The sequence below is a fragment of the Schistocerca serialis genome, chromosome 5 (assembly GCF_023864345.2).
Source record: "Schistocerca serialis cubense isolate TAMUIC-IGC-003099 chromosome 5, iqSchSeri2.2, whole genome shotgun sequence".
Classification (NCBI taxonomy): Eukaryota; Metazoa; Arthropoda; class Insecta; order Orthoptera; family Acrididae; genus Schistocerca; species Schistocerca serialis.
The window spans coordinates 211,899,819-211,918,046 of NC_064642.1; the positions used below are offsets into that span (position 1 = coordinate 211,899,819).

The following is an 18,228-nucleotide window of genomic DNA, read 5'->3' on the forward strand; positions in this document are numbered from 1 at the left end:
CAAAAGTGTGGTAGCGACCAGCAGTGGCGTCTATGACAGTACAGCGCCTATGAAGTGAGGCGAGTTCGCGTGACACAGTTCGGCGTGGAAACGTTACTGGTCGTGAAATTTGCGACACCCTCTCGCATACTGTTTGCTTTAAATAAAGACACAAGGGCATATCTCTCGCATTTCGTATGTTCTTCCAAATACACTTGACAGTGGCCATTAAATGAGAACCATACATGTCGTACCAGTGAGCTATACAGCTTTAAACTTAGGATAAGACGAGTCTTTTAATTTCCCGTAATTTTTACACTTTTCTATGTGTCATAGTGTCGGACTTACCTTGGGCAGCTATGTCTGATTGTGACATGAGAGTGGATCATATATTATACTCATTAGTAAACATGTCCGCCCCTGGTAGCTGAATTGTCAGCGTGACGAATTGTCAATCCTCTGGGCCCGGGTTCGATCCCCGGGTGGGTCGGGGAACTTTCTCCGCCAAGGGACTGGGTGTTGTACTGTCCTCATCATCATCCTGTCATCCTCATCGACTGCAGGTCGCCGAAGTGGCGTCAAATTGAAAGACCTGCACCCGGCGAACGGTCTACCCGATGGGGGGCATTAGCCATAGGATTAAATTTAAAAAAATTAATAATTAGTATACATCAGTCTCAGAAAAACATCTATCAACCATATTGCGCCACAAATTATAGCAATAAATGTAAGGTTGACATAATTATAGAGGAAACGTAACTTTGCTGCTTCATGATTAACTGATGGTGACGACAGTAAAACATAGTAACGCATTTGTATAAAAAGAAAACCAGTGAGCTACATAGCATTTTTTAAATTTCTTGCCAGCACCTGGGATGCCTAATGTGTGACCTGCAGCGCGGTTTTTTTAACTTGGTACTGGTACAGACTTTTCAGAAACGTTTCTGTCTGTGGACTATTTTTAATTCCCCGCCGTTTTTACACAGTAATGTCATAACAATGACCCTGGGTGAATTAATATAACACTTCACGCACCTGTCGACATGTTTGCCCTTCCACTATTTTCGATCCTCAATGTTTTATTTTTATGTCCGACATCTTGGAAAAATCTGCCAACTGCAGGCTGTTCTCGTACCTCAGGTAAAAGGACAATGCCCCATTCGACACTTTTGAACCAGCCTATTGCACTTTACCCAGTTAAGATAGATGAGAGGGGGAAGAAGTAGGGGGCAAGGGATGACTTTCAGCTACACCTTCAGGGAGATCTGGCAACTATGCAGGCTGCACTCATTCTGTCATTGCTACCTTACTATCGCCAATTACGACTGCAGTAGGTGAAGAATCATTGACATTCTCTCATGGGTCAATGGAAACGTATTATATGATCGAAAGAATCACCTTTGTTGTTACACCAGAGGGAAGATCATGACCTGATACGTTGTCATCCAGATGAATGACTGCTTGAAACGTGCAATGGGCTACACAGGATTGTGGGGGCAATATCAAGCTATCAAGGGTTTCCATGCGACCTGTGATAGGAATAAGACGCTATGACAGCTGTCGACTGTTTGGACATTATTGTAGACCACTAAAGTGCGCGTCATTTATCTTGGCGGCCGAGTTTAGGTTCGTTCTGCGCATCTGACGTCACAAAACACAGTCAGCCAATGTACAGAGAACGACGTTGCCACATCTCGACTGCAGTGCAGAGCATGGACGAGTGTCTTCAGTTTTAGAAACGTTCAGTCATAAATAAAGTAATAGAACAAAAGCAATGTCTTGATAGCAGACATTCTTTTATAGAAAGTTTGGAAAAACCATTCTTTATACCAATTGCTTCATATTCTATTAATTAATTAAACCAAACAAGCAATAAGACTCCTAATTCAGGCGATAGCAAAGAAATGTGTTTGTATCACTCTCACGAATCGCTTTTTCGCCATAAAGAACAGCGATAATTGTTTATTTCCTACTGTACTTCGACGAAGCGTAATTCATAGTCATACCAACAGTGTTTGTCAGTATTTTGCGTGATGTGTTATAATCCTCATGGCGCTGTGTAGTCCCACGAGGTGCGTTAGCGTAATGGTTAAGGTATTGGGCTGCAATACGAAAGGTTATGAGTTCAAACCTTGTACACTCCTTAAAATTTTCATTATTTAAAAACAATATCGAAGTGCCTAACTTCACGAATTATATTCGTTAGAATGCAATTTTTTGAAATTTCTAGTGCTTTGTCTCTTCATTAACCCTTTCGCTGCTGCAGACACGTGCTCGCCGCATTCCGCGCTGTGCGCGATTTTGTCATCACTGCACTGCTCACCTGTGCAGACACATAGTGTTCCCACTGCTTTGACACACTTATCATTCGATTTCACAAAAACTATTTGGCCCAGAAATTTGATTTTTACACGTCTTCTTGACTGATACCTTCCCCCCATAGATGACTTAATTTTGTTTCGATGTTCAACGCAGTTATTATGCAGCATTAAATGTAGTAAACCATTGCACGAAATTTTGAAGAGTTTGCAGAGGTAAAAGTCCATAGTGTGTACTTTCCGTATGGTCGATTTTAGTTGCCACAATGTTGAGAATGAAATGTGGACAAGATACCTACATTTCATATAAAATTTACTGTATAACAATATCTCATTTAATTTAAGTACGACATAGGTGTCGTATGTAATATTGAGAAATATTCCGTCTTTCACGACTGTAATAAAAGTATTATTTACACCGGACGCGTTTGGCTTTATTTTAAAGCACTTCAATCGAGGAAAGGTATGGCACATACACAATGGTACTCATGTTTTCTTTCTTGTTTTTGTTCCACAGTCGCAGTTTTACCAATGGTACTGAAATATATTCCTCTTCTGCAACTGTAATAAGGGGCTTATTTAGACCAGACGCGTTTCTCTCTTTTGAAGCATCTTCAGTGAACAGTATTTTGTCTCCTCCATTGCCAAGTCACCTTTCGTAGTTTTGTGCTGCGGTAACACAATATTCAACGTTTGTGTTGGCAGATCAGTGTTTTAGCAAATAAATGATGTTTGTGTGTGCCACACACAAAAATTATATTTGACATAGCTCAGAGCACTTCACTGATAGACGGTATATTCAAGTCCTAATGTTTTTGTAAGTCCACAGTTTTGTTTAATGTATTTTGTCTACTTCCTTTTGATTGATTGAAGTGCTTTAAAATAAAGCCAAACGTGCTCAGTGTAAATAAAACTTTTATTACAGTCGCGAAAGACGGAATATTTCTCGGTATTACATACGACACCTATGTGGTACTTAAATGAGTTATTGTTATACAGTAAATTTTATATGAAATTTAGGTATCTTGTCCACATTTCATTCTCAACATTGTGGCAACTAAAATCGACCATACGGAAAGTATGTTCTATGGACTTTTACCTCTGCAAACTCTTCAAAATTTCGTGCAATGGTTTACTATATTTAATGCTGCATAATAACTGCGTTGAACATCGAAACAAAATTAAGTCATTTATGGGGGGAAGGTATCACTCAAGAAGATGTGTAAAAATCTAATTTTTGGGCCAAATAGTTTTTGTGGAATCGAATAATAAAGAGTGTCAAAGCAGTCGGAACACAATGTGTCTGCACAGGCGAGCAGTGCAGTGACAAAATCGCACACGGCGCAGAAGGCAGGGAGCACGTCTTTGTAGCAGCGAAAGGGTTAATGCGGCCGTGGTGGCTTTAGTTCATGAACTGCGCGCTCCCCCCTAAACGTAAGTTTGCGAACTATGCTATACTATGGCGCTGCTTCTATTGGCGCGTGCGTCGTGTGCAACTGGCAACGCAGCAATCTCCCGCGTCTGGGCGGGCATGCGCGGGCCGCCAAGATAAAAGAATTGAACTACAATACCACTCCATATTTGATATCTGTTGCAGTGTTGATGGCATCTTCCAGAATGACAATAGTGTCTGTCCCAAGGCAATATCACGCTACTGTGGTTTGAGGAGCATGAAAGCGAATTCACGTTGATATCGTGGTCACCAAATTCGCTTGATCTGAATCCAATGGAAAACATTTGGTGTGTTATCGGGCACAGGTCGTTGCCCACAAACCATTGGTCCAGGTGTTATGCAACCTATGAAAAGACAACTCGTGTGACATACTTCAGGAAACCAACTAAGGACTTGTCAAATCCATTCAACCCAGAATCACTGCTGTATTGCGTAACAGAGAGGGAGTAACAAGCAGTTTAATACATGGTTATAATGTAATGGCTCACCATATGTTTAAACCTATAAGACACAACTTCAACATAAACTACTGATTCGTCTCCAGTCTTATGTTAACATTATTTTGAATATCTTGGAGTTGTTACGACTATATGTACTTGAACATTAAATTTGCCGTACAGTATTTGCGCAGTTAACTAGTCTAACATTATTACGACAATTTTTTGATATTAAGTAAGCAAAAACCAAAGCGCTGTTTTCAAGCGTAAAATGTTTTAGCTTTGTAGTATACATCAGTTGTGCAGAATGTGGTGGATGCTGGAAGGTTTTTGCTGACAATGTGTATAGTGAACAGCAATTAATTCCGTGGCCTGCAGGCTACGAAGATGAAAGCTGGAAGATAAATGTTAACAACAGCACCGCCCATTACAGCTGCAGTACGCGAAGAAATTCAGTTTCAGATATATCGTGCAACATTACTAATACACAAACTTCACATCTTCTTTTCACGGTCAAGAATCCTTCAGTACTCAGATTCTTACTAAAAATACGAATAATCAAACCTCTTCATGTCTCATCTCTAGATGATCCTGAAAAGGGTTAAAAAGTAGCTCATGTTAATAAGAAAAAGATATTTCGTTAGTGACCGCTCACAGTTACCTGCACTTTCATTCAGCTAATATACACTCACGGTGGTCTACAACACAGTACATTGATGGCCATTAGTACCGTAACTGCACCAGACGTATCGAGCATCTGATGGACTATACTGTTTATGCAGATAAATATATACTATACAGCCATCCGTAGACTAACTAGGACTTTGAGTCTGGAACACATTGTCCCAGAATTAAATTAAAAATATCTCCTACTCCAAATTTCTGATCAAAGTATTGAGGAAGTTTCCCTTGGTTGTAAGGCAAATTCTGTTACCGGAACTCTTCTGCAAAATATTCCGAATTCGATTCCTTTTGCCCCGCTATTAGCTCGTGTAGTGTTTGGCTGAAAAGTCTCTGTCCTTTCAATGGACCATTACTTGAACAGCCCACTCTATCTTTAGAGGAAGGGATAAGAGGTATTAGAAAGAAAATTTGCAATATAAATAAAGGATTAGCGTAGTCGGTTGGATAATCGTTCTGTGTGCAATGTTGTCTTAAGTGTTATCCAGAAAAAGTTACTTTAATGGTATTGGTCTGATTAGGTAGTTCAAAAGTTGTAAGGTAAGTGTTAGTTGCAGTTTCGTGTGTGTATTATTTAAGCCACAATAATTACAGTACAAATTACAGCACTAGTTTTTCCTAAGCTTCCGGTGGAAGTATGCTTGTTTAAATCAAAGTATCTTTTTTTGGGTCAGGTAGGGAACTTTTTACCTCATATGCCTAATGTGTTTAGTTATTACTAGGCGCACATAGCCGCGCGGGGTTAGCCGAGCGGTCTTAGCGCTGCAGTCATGGACTGTGCGGCTGGTCGCGGCGGAGGTTCGAGTCCTCCCTCGGGCATGGGTGTGTGTGTGTTTGTCCTTAGGATAATTTAGGTTAAGTAGTGTGTAAGCTTAGGGACTGATGACCTTAGGAGTTAAGTCCCATAAGATTTCACACACATTTGAACATTTCTGAACAGGCGCACATATATTTCTAAACTACGACAACTATTGTCAGTAAAACTTATTATTAATGTAGTACTGTAGTGGACTGGCGCCCATATTGTATTATAATAATTGTTGTCGTTTTCATCATTTTTAGCATACAGTGGACTTTTACCTTTTCAAACTGATAGCGCTTTGGGGTACTAAATGGAACAGTCCACGCTAATTTTGATGTAATGAAGTCGAGTTTGAGAGGAGACTGTCGTTTTTGACAGCAGATTTACATTTTACCATCTCGTTTAGGTTGTGTATCTGAGCTGACAGCCTTATTTCGAACTTTTAGGCTTACGGTCACGCGTCATTGTGACTTAACCGATCAGGTGATACATGCTACGCATTTACAAGGTAAGTGAGCATTGCCCGATGCGACACGACACCACTATCTCCTGCCAGACGAGCCGTAAGGATTTTGTAAGGAACACATAATCAGTTGGTGCAGCTCGTTGTACAGGCGTTTATAGCCATGAAAAATCTTGAACACTTCGTCACGCTGCTTCAGGACAGCTTATGCCCCTTCGATTCCCCTTACTTGTACAGGCGTTCAGGTATCAGACGTGAAACTTCTCCGGTCATGCCACTGGATCTGACGTTCCATGTGATGGTGAGTAAGAACACATTAACGCAGCGATTGGTTCGAGGAGGCATCCCTCAACGATTCGTCCTTGGACCAACTCTTTACGAGTAGTACTAGGGATGGGCAAAAAAAAAAAAAATAAATAAATAAAAAATAAAAAAATAAATAAATAAATAAATTATATCAAAAAATCGGTATTTCCTTAAAATAACGTCGATAAATGTCACCGATATACATATTGTCAATATATCTATAAATTGATGTCTAATACTGAATATCCAAAGCGATATATTGATTTTATATGTTTTCTTGAACCATATGCAGTATAGTTTCTTGCCCATTCCAAAGACTCCTAATGTTTGCAATCTAGCAGTAAATGTCTCACTATGGGCTTAATTTACTTTCATATGCAGTACTACAAATGAGTTCCAGATTTTAACATGAATGCATCGATACTGCATATTCATGAAAGCTTTTTACTTCCGTGTGTCACTTGTACTATTTCAAGTGATAGGTACAAGGTGCAAAATGCCCACATTTGGTAACGCCACTGCCTGCACCAAGCTACGAGGCAGAATGTGCGCTTCTCTTACTGTCTGATTGATTGGATCAAAAACAGATGGACGCACTGTAAAAATAACGTATAATCGACACAACACTCACGCACATTACTGCATTGGTAATTAATGAATAAAGGGACTTCGTCTGAAATATTTATGTTAAGTACAATATTTAATGCTCAGAACACGTATCAGAAGTATTTTACTTCCAAGAAGCCAAGACTTCTCTCCAGTCAGCCATTTCGCGTCTGATGTCTCGTCATTTTGAAGGCATGTCTGGAACGAATAATATTTCAATGTAATTATTACCTTTAGCTGCACACAGGCGTTGATACAGGTCAACGGAGACAGTTGAAAATGTGTGCCCTGACCGGGACTCGAGCCCGGGATCTCCTGCTTACATGGCAGACGTTCTATCCATCTGAGCCACCGAGGGCACAGAGGATAGTGCGACTGCAGGGACTTATTTCTGGCACGCCTCCCGTGAGACCCACATTCATAACTTATTGTCCGGCACTATATTCATAGTGCCCCTGCCCATTATACTCATTACTCGCTGCTTTTTGCCGATTTCCGTAAGAGTTCGGGCACTGTTTGTGCATCCGCACAGAAGAAGATGGTCAAATGGCCGGTGAGCCTTATAAGAACAGATACCATCTTCATATATACGAATAATATTCCCAAGACCGGCGCAGCTCAACGTGGCACATCGTATGGCGCGTCCCATCTATTAACGATATGGCGAAGCCATTCACGCAGGACCTAGAACATCTACTGAAGAATGTTGAAAGCTGACGCCCTCTTACCAGTTACGTCATTAGATGTTTAGGTGCTCTGCTGTTGTTAGCTGGTTATCCTGACGTGACGTACTATATACAACTAAACTGAACATAGTGTCAGTGCATAGTGGGACACAGTCCCCACTCTGTTACATGTGTACCTGTAGTTTTGTGCGAAAAAGTCAATGTTTTAGTAACAGTGTTAGGTTTGACTTCAAGCTAGTTTGAGTTTCCAAAGCAACTATGTCTGCAGGGTAACAAACTAAACAAAGAGTTCTGTTAATGTCTATCGGTGATGAGTTTTGGTTTCATTAATAACCATAAACTGGGACTACTTTGCAACGTTTTCTTTCTCTTCTGCCTCTTTCATTTTTACCCCATACTGCAAAGAAAGTTTTTGAAACTACTCTGAAATATGAACCTGGATCTCTAGTTTCATAATAAGTGGACAGATGAGATTTTAGTTATGTGTTTACGCACAAAGAATATGAAAAACAGGTTTGGCGAAGTTACCTGGCAAACTGGGCAACTTTGCCACTTATGCTAAAATCAATGGAAATCCCCACAAAAATTACAAAAAATGGAGTTTAAAACACTGAAAACAATTTACCACTTAGTATTAAACAATTTATTGTGAAGCCGGCCGAAGTGGCCGTGCGGTTAAAGGCGCTGCAGTCTGGAACCGCAAGACCGCTACGGTCGCAGGTTCGAATCCTGCCTCGGGCATGGATGTTTGTGCTGTCCTTAGGTTAGTTAGGTTTAACTAGTTCTAAGTTCTAGGGGCCTAATGACCTCAGCAGTTGAGTCCCATAGTGCTCAGAGCCATTTGAACCATTTATTGTGAAGGCAGTTAGAAAGCATTTTGTACAGAGAGATACAAAAAAATTCAAATGATCATAGTTATAAGTTAATACAAAAGTTTGACTTTTCACCAGAAAAGAAAAAATTCCCACAATTTTGATTTTACGGAGGATCACTTATGCGCACAAAGCTTTCTACATTCAGGGATGCCTCATCTGGCACATCTGGAAAGTAAAACATTTCCCCTTCCTGTATACGACACCTCGAACTCCCGTCCTCCGTATAATTGTATATGTTAACAAAGAAAATGCCCGACACTTTTTATTTTGTCGAGAATTTTACCACAACAGACATTCCAAGCTTTAGTCTTGAAATCCGCAACCTTCCTGGTATTAATTTCGTTATGTTCACGAGTGATTGATAATATTGACACCATTGTGCTCCCAATTCGGTTCTAATAAGATTTGGCATTTTAATGGCCTGTACAGAGACCCAAAAATGCTTGATTTAAAAGAAATGCGAACGAGGTATGAAAAAGGTAAGATTCTAGATTGGCAAAGTTGTCCAATTTTTACCAATCTTTCTGGTGCAACATTTCCAAGTTATATTACTGTATTACATACACTATACAATTTTATTTATAAAAGTATTCTGAAACCTCATTTATACTGCACCGAAGAAAAGAAATAGTTTTCACTTACGTTAGAATGAGTGGGCAAGGCGAGACACTTTTGTAGACTACCAGAAAATGCGTGTTCCACATACCCAAGTAAAATCCACTAAGACCAATAAACAGTAAACAGACATAAAATGCATCTGAAATCGGTCGTTCATTGTTTGCCCTGTGCAAGGAAAGCACTGGTTTCTCTATTAGATGATTAAGGAACTTGAAATGGTGCCAAATGTAAAACTACAAAAAAAAAAAAAAAACTGGAGATATTGCCCTGATTGGCAAAGTTGTACCAGTTTACGGTAGTTTTTTTAAGTAAGTGATTTTGTAATATATGTTTGTTTCCTGTTGGTTGATGTTGGATGTAATAAAGTATCCGTAAATTTTTAAATGTTTGTTAATCAATTTTTTTTAAAGTCCTGTAAATGTTGAAAATATCGATCGATATATCGAAACATCGATATTTTTGTTCCCTTAATACCTACATCTACATGGATACTCTTTAAATCACATTTAAGTGCCTGTCAATTCTCTATTATTCCAATCTCGTATAGTGCGCAGATAGAACGAGTACCTATGTCTTTCCGTACAAGCTCTGATTTCCCTTATTTTATCATGGTGATCCTTGAGATATCAACAACGTCTGTCGGCAGCTGAGAGTTTCAGTTAATTATCATTTATTCTAGAGAAGCTGCACGGCCATCAATTGTATCTGTTATTTCGAGAACAGTTACTATCTTCATATATAGTTAAAGGCTACCCGGCCATTGACTTTCGACTGTGTGAATGCGCACGGGATGCCTGAACTCTTACGGGAATCGTCACCTTAGTTGGCGCGAGTAATGAGTGGATGGGAAAATATCAATTAGGAACATTACGTATGTATATTGTGGACAGTTGAGAATGTGGGTCTCACGGGAGGCGTGCAAGGGATAAGTCCCTGCAGTCGCGCTATTCATCTGCGTCCTCGGTGGCTCAGATGTATAGAACGTCTGCCATGCAAGCAGGAGATACCAGGTTCGAGTCCCGGTCGGGGCACACATTTTCAGCTGTCGCCATCGAGGTACATCAACAATACCTGTCGGCAACTCAGGGTTTCAATTAATTATCATTTATTCTAGAGAAGCTGCACGCTCATCAATGGTATCTGTTCTTTCGAGAACAGTCACTACCTTCATATAAAATTCTCAGTGTTTGTCAGAACTGAGGAGCCATCGCTGAGAAAATCTCAAGCAGGACCTTAGGCTCAGGGCAGACTGAACACAATTATTATTCATTCTGAAAACAATGTGAACATTTCACCCAAACAACTAACAGTGGACGAAAAAAAATGGTACCTGACACAAAATAGCCCTCTGTGTTTGCGCTTTGTCCCAGACAATTTACGGTGGCACTCTCAAACACTCATCATAAAACACAGGATAGGGTTTTCTGCTACAAACGAGCGACACACTTTCTTCATGAGTTAATACTTATACAATCCAAATGTTAGCTGTGACTTATATGAGCTTGGTATTTTAGGGAAGTATTCGACGAATACGTCTTGTAACCAAAAACGAGGGCCATCCAGAAATTAAATTTCCCCACCGTTAAAAGAAACGATATATATATATATATATATATATATATATATATATATATATATACACTCCTGGAAATTGAAATAAGAACACCGTGAATTCATTGTCCCAGGAAGGGGAAACTTTATTGACACATTTCTGGGGTCAGATACATCACATGATCACACTGACAGAACCACAGGCACATAGACACAGGCAACAGAGCATGCACAATGTCGGCACTAGTACAGTGTATATCCACCTTTCGCAGCAATGCAGGCTGCTATTCTCCCATGGAGACGATCGTAGAGATGCTGGATGTAGTCCTGTGGAACGGCTTGCCATGCCATTTCCACCTGGCGCCTCAGTTGGACCAGCGTTCGTGCTGGACGTGCAGACCGCGTGAGACGACGCTTCATCCAGTCCCAAACATGCTCAATGGGGGACAGATCCGGAGATCTTGCTGGCCAGGGTGGTTGACTTACACCTTCTAGAGCACGTTGGGTGGCACGGGACACATGCGGACGTGCATTGTCCTGTTGGAACAGCAAGTTCCCTTGCCGGTCTAGGAATGGTAGAACGATGGGTTCGATGACGGTTTGGATGTACCGTGCACTATTCAGTGTCCCCTCGACGATCACCAGTGGTGTACGGCCAGTGTAGGAGATCGCTCCCCACACCATGATGCCGGGTGTTGGCCCTGTGTGCCTCGGTCGTATGCAGTCCTGATTGTGGCGCTCACCTGCACGGCGCCAAACACGCATACGACCATCATTGGCACCAAGGCAGAAGCGACTCTCATCGCTGAAGACGACACGTCTCCATTCGTCCCTCCATTCACGCCTGTCGCGACACCACTGGAGGCGGGCTGCACGATGTTGGGGCGTGAGCGGAAGACGGCCTAACGGTGTGCGGGACCGTAGCCCAGCTTCATGGAGACGGTTGCGAATGGTCCTCGCCGATACCCCAGGAGCAACAGTGTCCCTAATTTGCTGGGAAGTGGCGGTGCGGTCCCCTACGGCACTGCGTAGGATCCTACGGTCTTGGCGTGCATCCGTGCGTCGCTGCAGTCCGGTCCCAGGTCGAAAGGCACGTGCACCTTCCGCCGACCACTGGCGACAACATCGATGTACTGTGGAGACCTCACGCCCCACGTGTTGAGCAATTCGGCGGTACGTCCACCCGGCCTCCCGCATGACCACTGTACGCCCTCGCTCAAAGTCCGTCAACTGCACTTACGGTCTACGTCCACGCTGTCGCGGCATGCTACCAGTGTTAAAGACTGCGATGGAGCTCCGTATGCCACGGCAAACTGGCTGACACTGACGGCGGCGGTGCACAAATGCTGCGCAGCTAGCGCCATTCGACGGCCAACACCGCGGTTCCTGGTGTGTCCGCTGTGCCGTGCGTGTGATCATTGCTTGTACAGCCCTCTCGCAGTGTCCAGAGCAAGTATGGTGGGTCTGACACACCGGTGTCAATGTGTTCTTTTTTCCATTTCCAGGAGTGTATATATTGGAAACAGCCAGAGCAGTTAGTCTACCGCTTGGTAATGTACACAATGTGTGTCAGTCGTCTTCGGCTTTTCGTCGTTGTGTAAGTGCTGACTGGAGGGCAGGAATTTCCCGAGGTGCAAAAAAAAGATTACAATCGCTGGTAACGAGGACAGAACTGTACGGTGGATAATCAATGCTATTCCCAAGCGATTCGTTTGGTATCCTTGTGTCATGTTTTTTCTTGAACAGTGGGTGCTCAGTGACAATTTCATGCTACAAGGCTCGCGGTCTGTGCAGAATGTGGCTGCTTAGATCCACAACGCACTGCTGCACAAGCTTCACAAGGCTAGAGAAAGAATAAGAGCCGCCATTTTCACCCACAGCTGGAGCGCTGCTAACTGTAGGGGATATTTGTCCGACCGATACGTTTCCGGCTAAATACATTCACTTAAAAAAAAAAAAAAAGTGGGGAGATGTAATTTCCGAGTGACCTTGCACTTCAGGAGAGCGTCACGGTTCCGCAGATGCAACATGCCCCGAGATGCAAACTAAGCGAACTCCCGATGCTGTTAGGAAGCCTCTGTGGAGGGGTAATCTGGTTAGAGCCCGCCACGCCGCTAGGTAGTTAGCTGTGACAGTCCCCGCGCCAGCAGGTAGGCGGGCGTGCGTGCGTACCTGGTGAGGAGGGCGGCGAGGGCCCAGGCTAGCAGGCAGATGAGCAGCGCGCGCGCCTTGGTGCACACGTAGCCGGCCCGCAGCGGCTCGCAGATGGCGTAGTAGCGCTCGAAGCTGATGGCCAGGATGGTCAGCACCGACGCGTGCGCCACCGTCAGCTCCACGAACGGCACCGCCTTGCCTGCAACACAGCACGCCTCCTCAGTACAGAACCCACCCACCTATAGTCAAGATGGTGTAAGTTGATCCCTGACAGCTCGTACCGCTGTTGGGAGCTTTCAAAACATGCAGGCGCAAATAGTAGTCTTTTATGGACCTGTGACAACATTGACGTGTTGCTATAGAAACGTTTACAAAACCGCGTTACGTTACTGGTTGAGGTAGGGCCGAGAAGCTGCTGCGGGCATCCAATTGCAACTGTGAGGGACCAACATAACGCCGATTCAACTGTAGTACTGCGCTTATCACGAGAGAGCAGCAGATCATAGATGCAGTAGCATCACACAGCGCATGGTGGCCAGTTTTGTTGGGGTTGGGTTGGGTTGATTGGGAAGAGACCAAACAGCGAGGTCATCGGTCTCATCGGATTAGGGAAGGAAGTCGCCGTGCCCTTTCAAAGGAACCATCCCGGCTTTTACCTGAAGCGATTTAGGAAAATCACGGAAAACCTAAATCAGGATGGCCGGACACGGGACTGAACCGTCCTCCTCCCGAATGCGAGTCCGGTGTGCTAACCACTGCGGCCAGTTTTGTCATTATCGATATATTGACCACAATCACCTTCGACAGTGACTAAGACACAGCACACTGTAATCCGGTGCGACTTTGTCCGGCGCAGGGGACTTGGTGCCACTCGCAGTTTCTTTGGGACAAATGCGCCCTACAATTTGGGAATGTTCCAACCAGAGGAAATGAAATACCTGAAACCTTGCCGGGAGTGCTGCCACCTGCAGCTGTATTCACGATTTACGTCCTACATCTGATGGGCCTGGCAAACCGTCTGCAGCCGAATGAGTATTTTGTGGTAGGTATGACGGCTATCGTTGAAACAACCGGTTTTCGTTTATACCGTTTTCTTAGAATGCCATTTTACCTTGACTGTTAAGGTCGCTCAGAACAACCGGTTTCTGGAATAACTGATTTTCGGGTTTTATACCTATTATTTGCTGTAATAAACATAGAAATCGAACGAAGACTGTAAAATATTCACTCTCCCAATATCAAGATACATAGAATCAAAATATTAAATATGCAAACTGAAGAAAACTCAGTCCGTCCACCGCTCACCGCTTTTCTCGACAAGTGATAAATTCCGGTATTCTCCTACTGATTCTACTTTTTTTGAAACCTGATCAAAAATCATTTTGTAATCGTGTTTTAATAAATATGTGGAGCAGTAAAGTTGTAAAGAACTGTAAAATTTGTAATAATACGTTAAATATTCAATAAAATATATTTATTTTGGTGTTTTTAATCCATTAGTGTCACAAAGTTACTTCGTAGGACGTTGGCATTTGGCCACTTACTATTCAACACTGAAGAATCCAAAAACACGACTGTGGCACAAAGTCACAAAGTGACTCCCTAGCCCCTCTATGCGGTGACTTTATGCAAAGTTTCGGAGAACTTTTGGTAGAAAGATGTAGTCTATGAAATAAGTACTAAGTTTACTGGATGAGGCATATGTTCAACATATACAGGGTGAATCACGAAAAACTTTCACGACAAATATTGCGGAAACGGAAAGCGCTACTGACATGCGGTTTTCACCGAATAGATTAGTAGACAGGGGCTCGTATTAGTAGCCAATAAACATATTGTAATAATACTTAGAAACTGTGGTTTTAGTGCAAAGATACACTTGTTATATGGAGCAATACCTGTTGACCTTAACAAACTAAAAGTGGGGGAAATTAGAATGTCAGTGATCTTGGGTTTCCTTGTAAAAGCCAAACGCCGACACCGCACGACCTAGATAATGATATCCAGTTTTCTTTTAATTTTCCTACATTGTGTGATCCAAACTCTAATTTTCTTTTTTTGTTAATTCGCTCACATGGACCGTACGACCCTTTTTGAAATGATCTCCACAAGACACAAGAAGCAACATTAATATTTATGTTGTACATAGACTAAGCATAAATGTATGATTTAAGAGTTATGATACTGTTACGTAGTTAACTGTATCCTACATTTCAAATAATAAGAGCGAAGATGTGTTTACACTTTCTGTACTTTTACTGGCCTCTTCAGCTGGGAAGTTACTATGCAACATTTCCAAGTACAGACCTGACAAAAATCAGTGAAGCGCCCAGAAAGGGAGGAGGAAACAAAACGAAACTTCGTGGACCGAGATGGTATGTAATGTAACTGTCGTGATTAGAAAATTAAGTCAAATTTAAAAAGAACTTGGCAATATCAGCCCACTTATTAGTGTGACGTTAGAAATCCCCAGGCCTGGATGCAAGCACTGATTCGGTTTCTAATGGTGTTCTAAAATTGTTACATCCCGTCCTGAGGCAAGCTGGCTGAAAATTGTTGTCACTGGTCCTTGATACGATACGATTGGAAACCGTAAAACATAAATTCACGAGTACAGACGGCCGTCAGAACTGCCGAGTCTTGGATGGCACGATGGCGTATTAAAGTAAACGTCGACAAGTGCGAAGTAGTTATGTTCACACGCAGACCGAAGCTAAAGCGCAAATATCAACACTGTCGACAGGTAACACTACACGCACGCGCAATACGATTCCGAGAGCAAGACAGATATCTTGGTGTGTGGCTAGACCGGAAACTTACATGGGGGGACCACAGTGAATACGTTGCCAACAGAACACACGCAAGGCTCAAACAGCTCTACCCAATGCTCCTGAATTAGAGGGTGTCGAGGTCCATATACATGACACTGATTAGACCTCTGTTGACGTACGCAGCTCCTGTCTGGGGATACGCAGCTCATACACGCCTGCGCCGCGTGCAGATCATACAGAACAAAGTGCTACACATCATTAGCAACGCTCCACTCTACACACGCACCGTGGATCTTCACGATGAGTACCGCCTTAAAAACCCCAAGGACGTGTTAAAAAAACACGTCACACGACTATGCAGGAACTCTAGACTCTCGAACAATCCTTTCATCCTTACTCTGGGAAACTATGACTACAACCGTAGGTGGAAGCATAAGCGACGAAAGACTCTATTAGCCAGGCACCTATGGCAAGCTAACATACACCCACAAGCGACAACATCGGTAAGCCCCTGCATATCAGCAACACTGACTTGATACACCACCTGCTATTAAAGCCGACCAACGGGCTACAGCAGGGAAACCGACAAGCTCGAGCACTAACGCACTAACAAACATCAAACACTACCCTACACTGTGAATCCGACATAGGACATAAAACGATGACGAACCTAACTGTTAAATGTTTGCTGACGCTGACTGAGAAACCAACACCGGCACCCAACAGCAGCCGCCGAGTAACACGACCGTACAACGTCAAAGGTATCGATCGACCTGCATGATACCCACCACTAACAAAGCCTATCCTTGTATGACCTGTCGCGGGAAGCAAGAAAACCGCTACTGCTCTTGCAACCCGACCCCACTATAGCAGGGGCTTTTTCCCCTGGCTCTTGCCTTGGCACTTCTTTCCTCTGCCTTTCAAATTGCTACCATTCGTTCAACTTTCGACCCAATCTACCTCCAGATGAGTCCGTATTATTGGTTAACCTTAACCAGACGTACGCAAACATCGCAGTACCCACACTAGTGAAAACTAACCCTTTTGCAGAGATGGCAATACAGCTTTTGGGGTGGAGTTGATGTCCGAGCTGGATCCACGCATTTTCTGTCAGGGACAGATCTATGTATCTTTCTGTTACAGGACTACCTCAACATTATGCAGCCATATAGTACAAACGCGTTTCATGTGTGAATGAGGCTTGTGCTGTTGCAAAATGGCAGTACGATACTGTCACATGAGAGGTAACGCCTGAGGATGCAGGATGTCATTGACGTACTGTTGTGGTGTCAGAGTTCCCTCAATCACTAACAACTGCGAAGTCGTACCTGATGGCTCCCCACACCATGAATCACTGTGCCTCTCCAAAACATTGGGAGAATGGGAGCTCTTCGCAGGTTACCGCCGTTAAAATCAACAACAGTCACCCAGAATACTTGAGATCCACGATACATCGCTGAACTCGATGCGCCGGCTGCAGTTAACGCCAAAACACAGCCGTCTGCGTTGGTCGTGATGCAGTAATCAGAAATCATACGTAGCTAATGGTGTGGGATGACACAGAATGATATCAGAGTCCATTAATTGTTCTGCGGTAGCAGATACTGATGTGATCGGGTTATCTAGTGCTTGGTGCACAGAACTGCGATGCTCCCTTTGGATGTTCAGTAATGGTCGACCGGAACATGGACGACGAGCATGCCTACTCTCATATTCCTACACAGTCCAGTATCAGGCCACTCTCCTCCCCGAATTCCGTTGAGAGCTAGATATTGCACTTTCGACCTGCCTACCAGATGTGGCCTCCTTCTAACCTCTGTCAGGTGCTGACAACGCTGTCTCACACGACTATGCGTCGTGTCTATGTCCTTGCAGTGATGAGTCAACATCGAATGCTGTTCACGCCTCTTATATACCTTAACAGACCCGGTAACAACGCAAAACACGAAGAACACTAATGCGTAATAGGTGTGCTCCCATTTGTTCTGCCGAGTTGCTGTTCCCATTTAGTGCATGGTACATAAAATGGAAACAAGAAGTCTGTAGAACACTCGGGAGCTCGCAATTAATCAATCAGGCCGAGAAAATTTGAGAGATCATAACACTAATGGAGCTTTATACCTGTCGCAGAGGAATACAAGTTTAATTTACATATCGGGTGATGGTATGTACGTGAAGAAAATACAGCAACATCGCACCCTGTCTCCTGCGTGCTTCGCCTTTTTTGCCATGCTGTGTATTTTACTAACCTCTTTTACAATTTATTATAAACAGGTCATCAGCAGATGATGACTCGCTTAAAAGTCGGTAGAGGTACTATTTATACGGTCTGAGGCTTCAAAAGACAGCCATCAGATCTTCTCACGTGTCAGGTAAACATGACACGGCCGCGTCAGATTGCTCAAAATATCGAACATCTTGCCCAGTCTGCGCCGCCTGTAACGCTTACTTCGAGCATAAGGTGTGACAATGTTACAAATTTGGAAATTTTTGATAAGTCATATGGTACCAAACTACTGAGGTCATCG

General features: G+C 43.1%; 1 protein-coding gene across 1 annotated transcript in view; it reads right to left on the reverse strand.

Moving 5' to 3' along the window:
- Positions 1 to 13,459, reverse strand: part of LOC126481858 (orexin receptor type 2-like) — a 197,751-nt gene extending 184,292 nt beyond the window's left edge. Inside the window, exons 1-2 of the mRNA XM_050105816.1 lie at positions 13,453 to 13,459; positions 12,948 to 13,128 (exon numbers count right to left, since the gene is read on the reverse strand). Coding sequence (XP_049961773.1) covers positions 12,948 to 13,128; positions 13,453 to 13,459 — 188 coding nt within the window. The remainder of the gene's footprint in view (positions 1 to 12,947; positions 13,129 to 13,452) is intronic.
- Between the last annotated feature and the right edge of the window lie 4,769 nt (positions 13,460 to 18,228).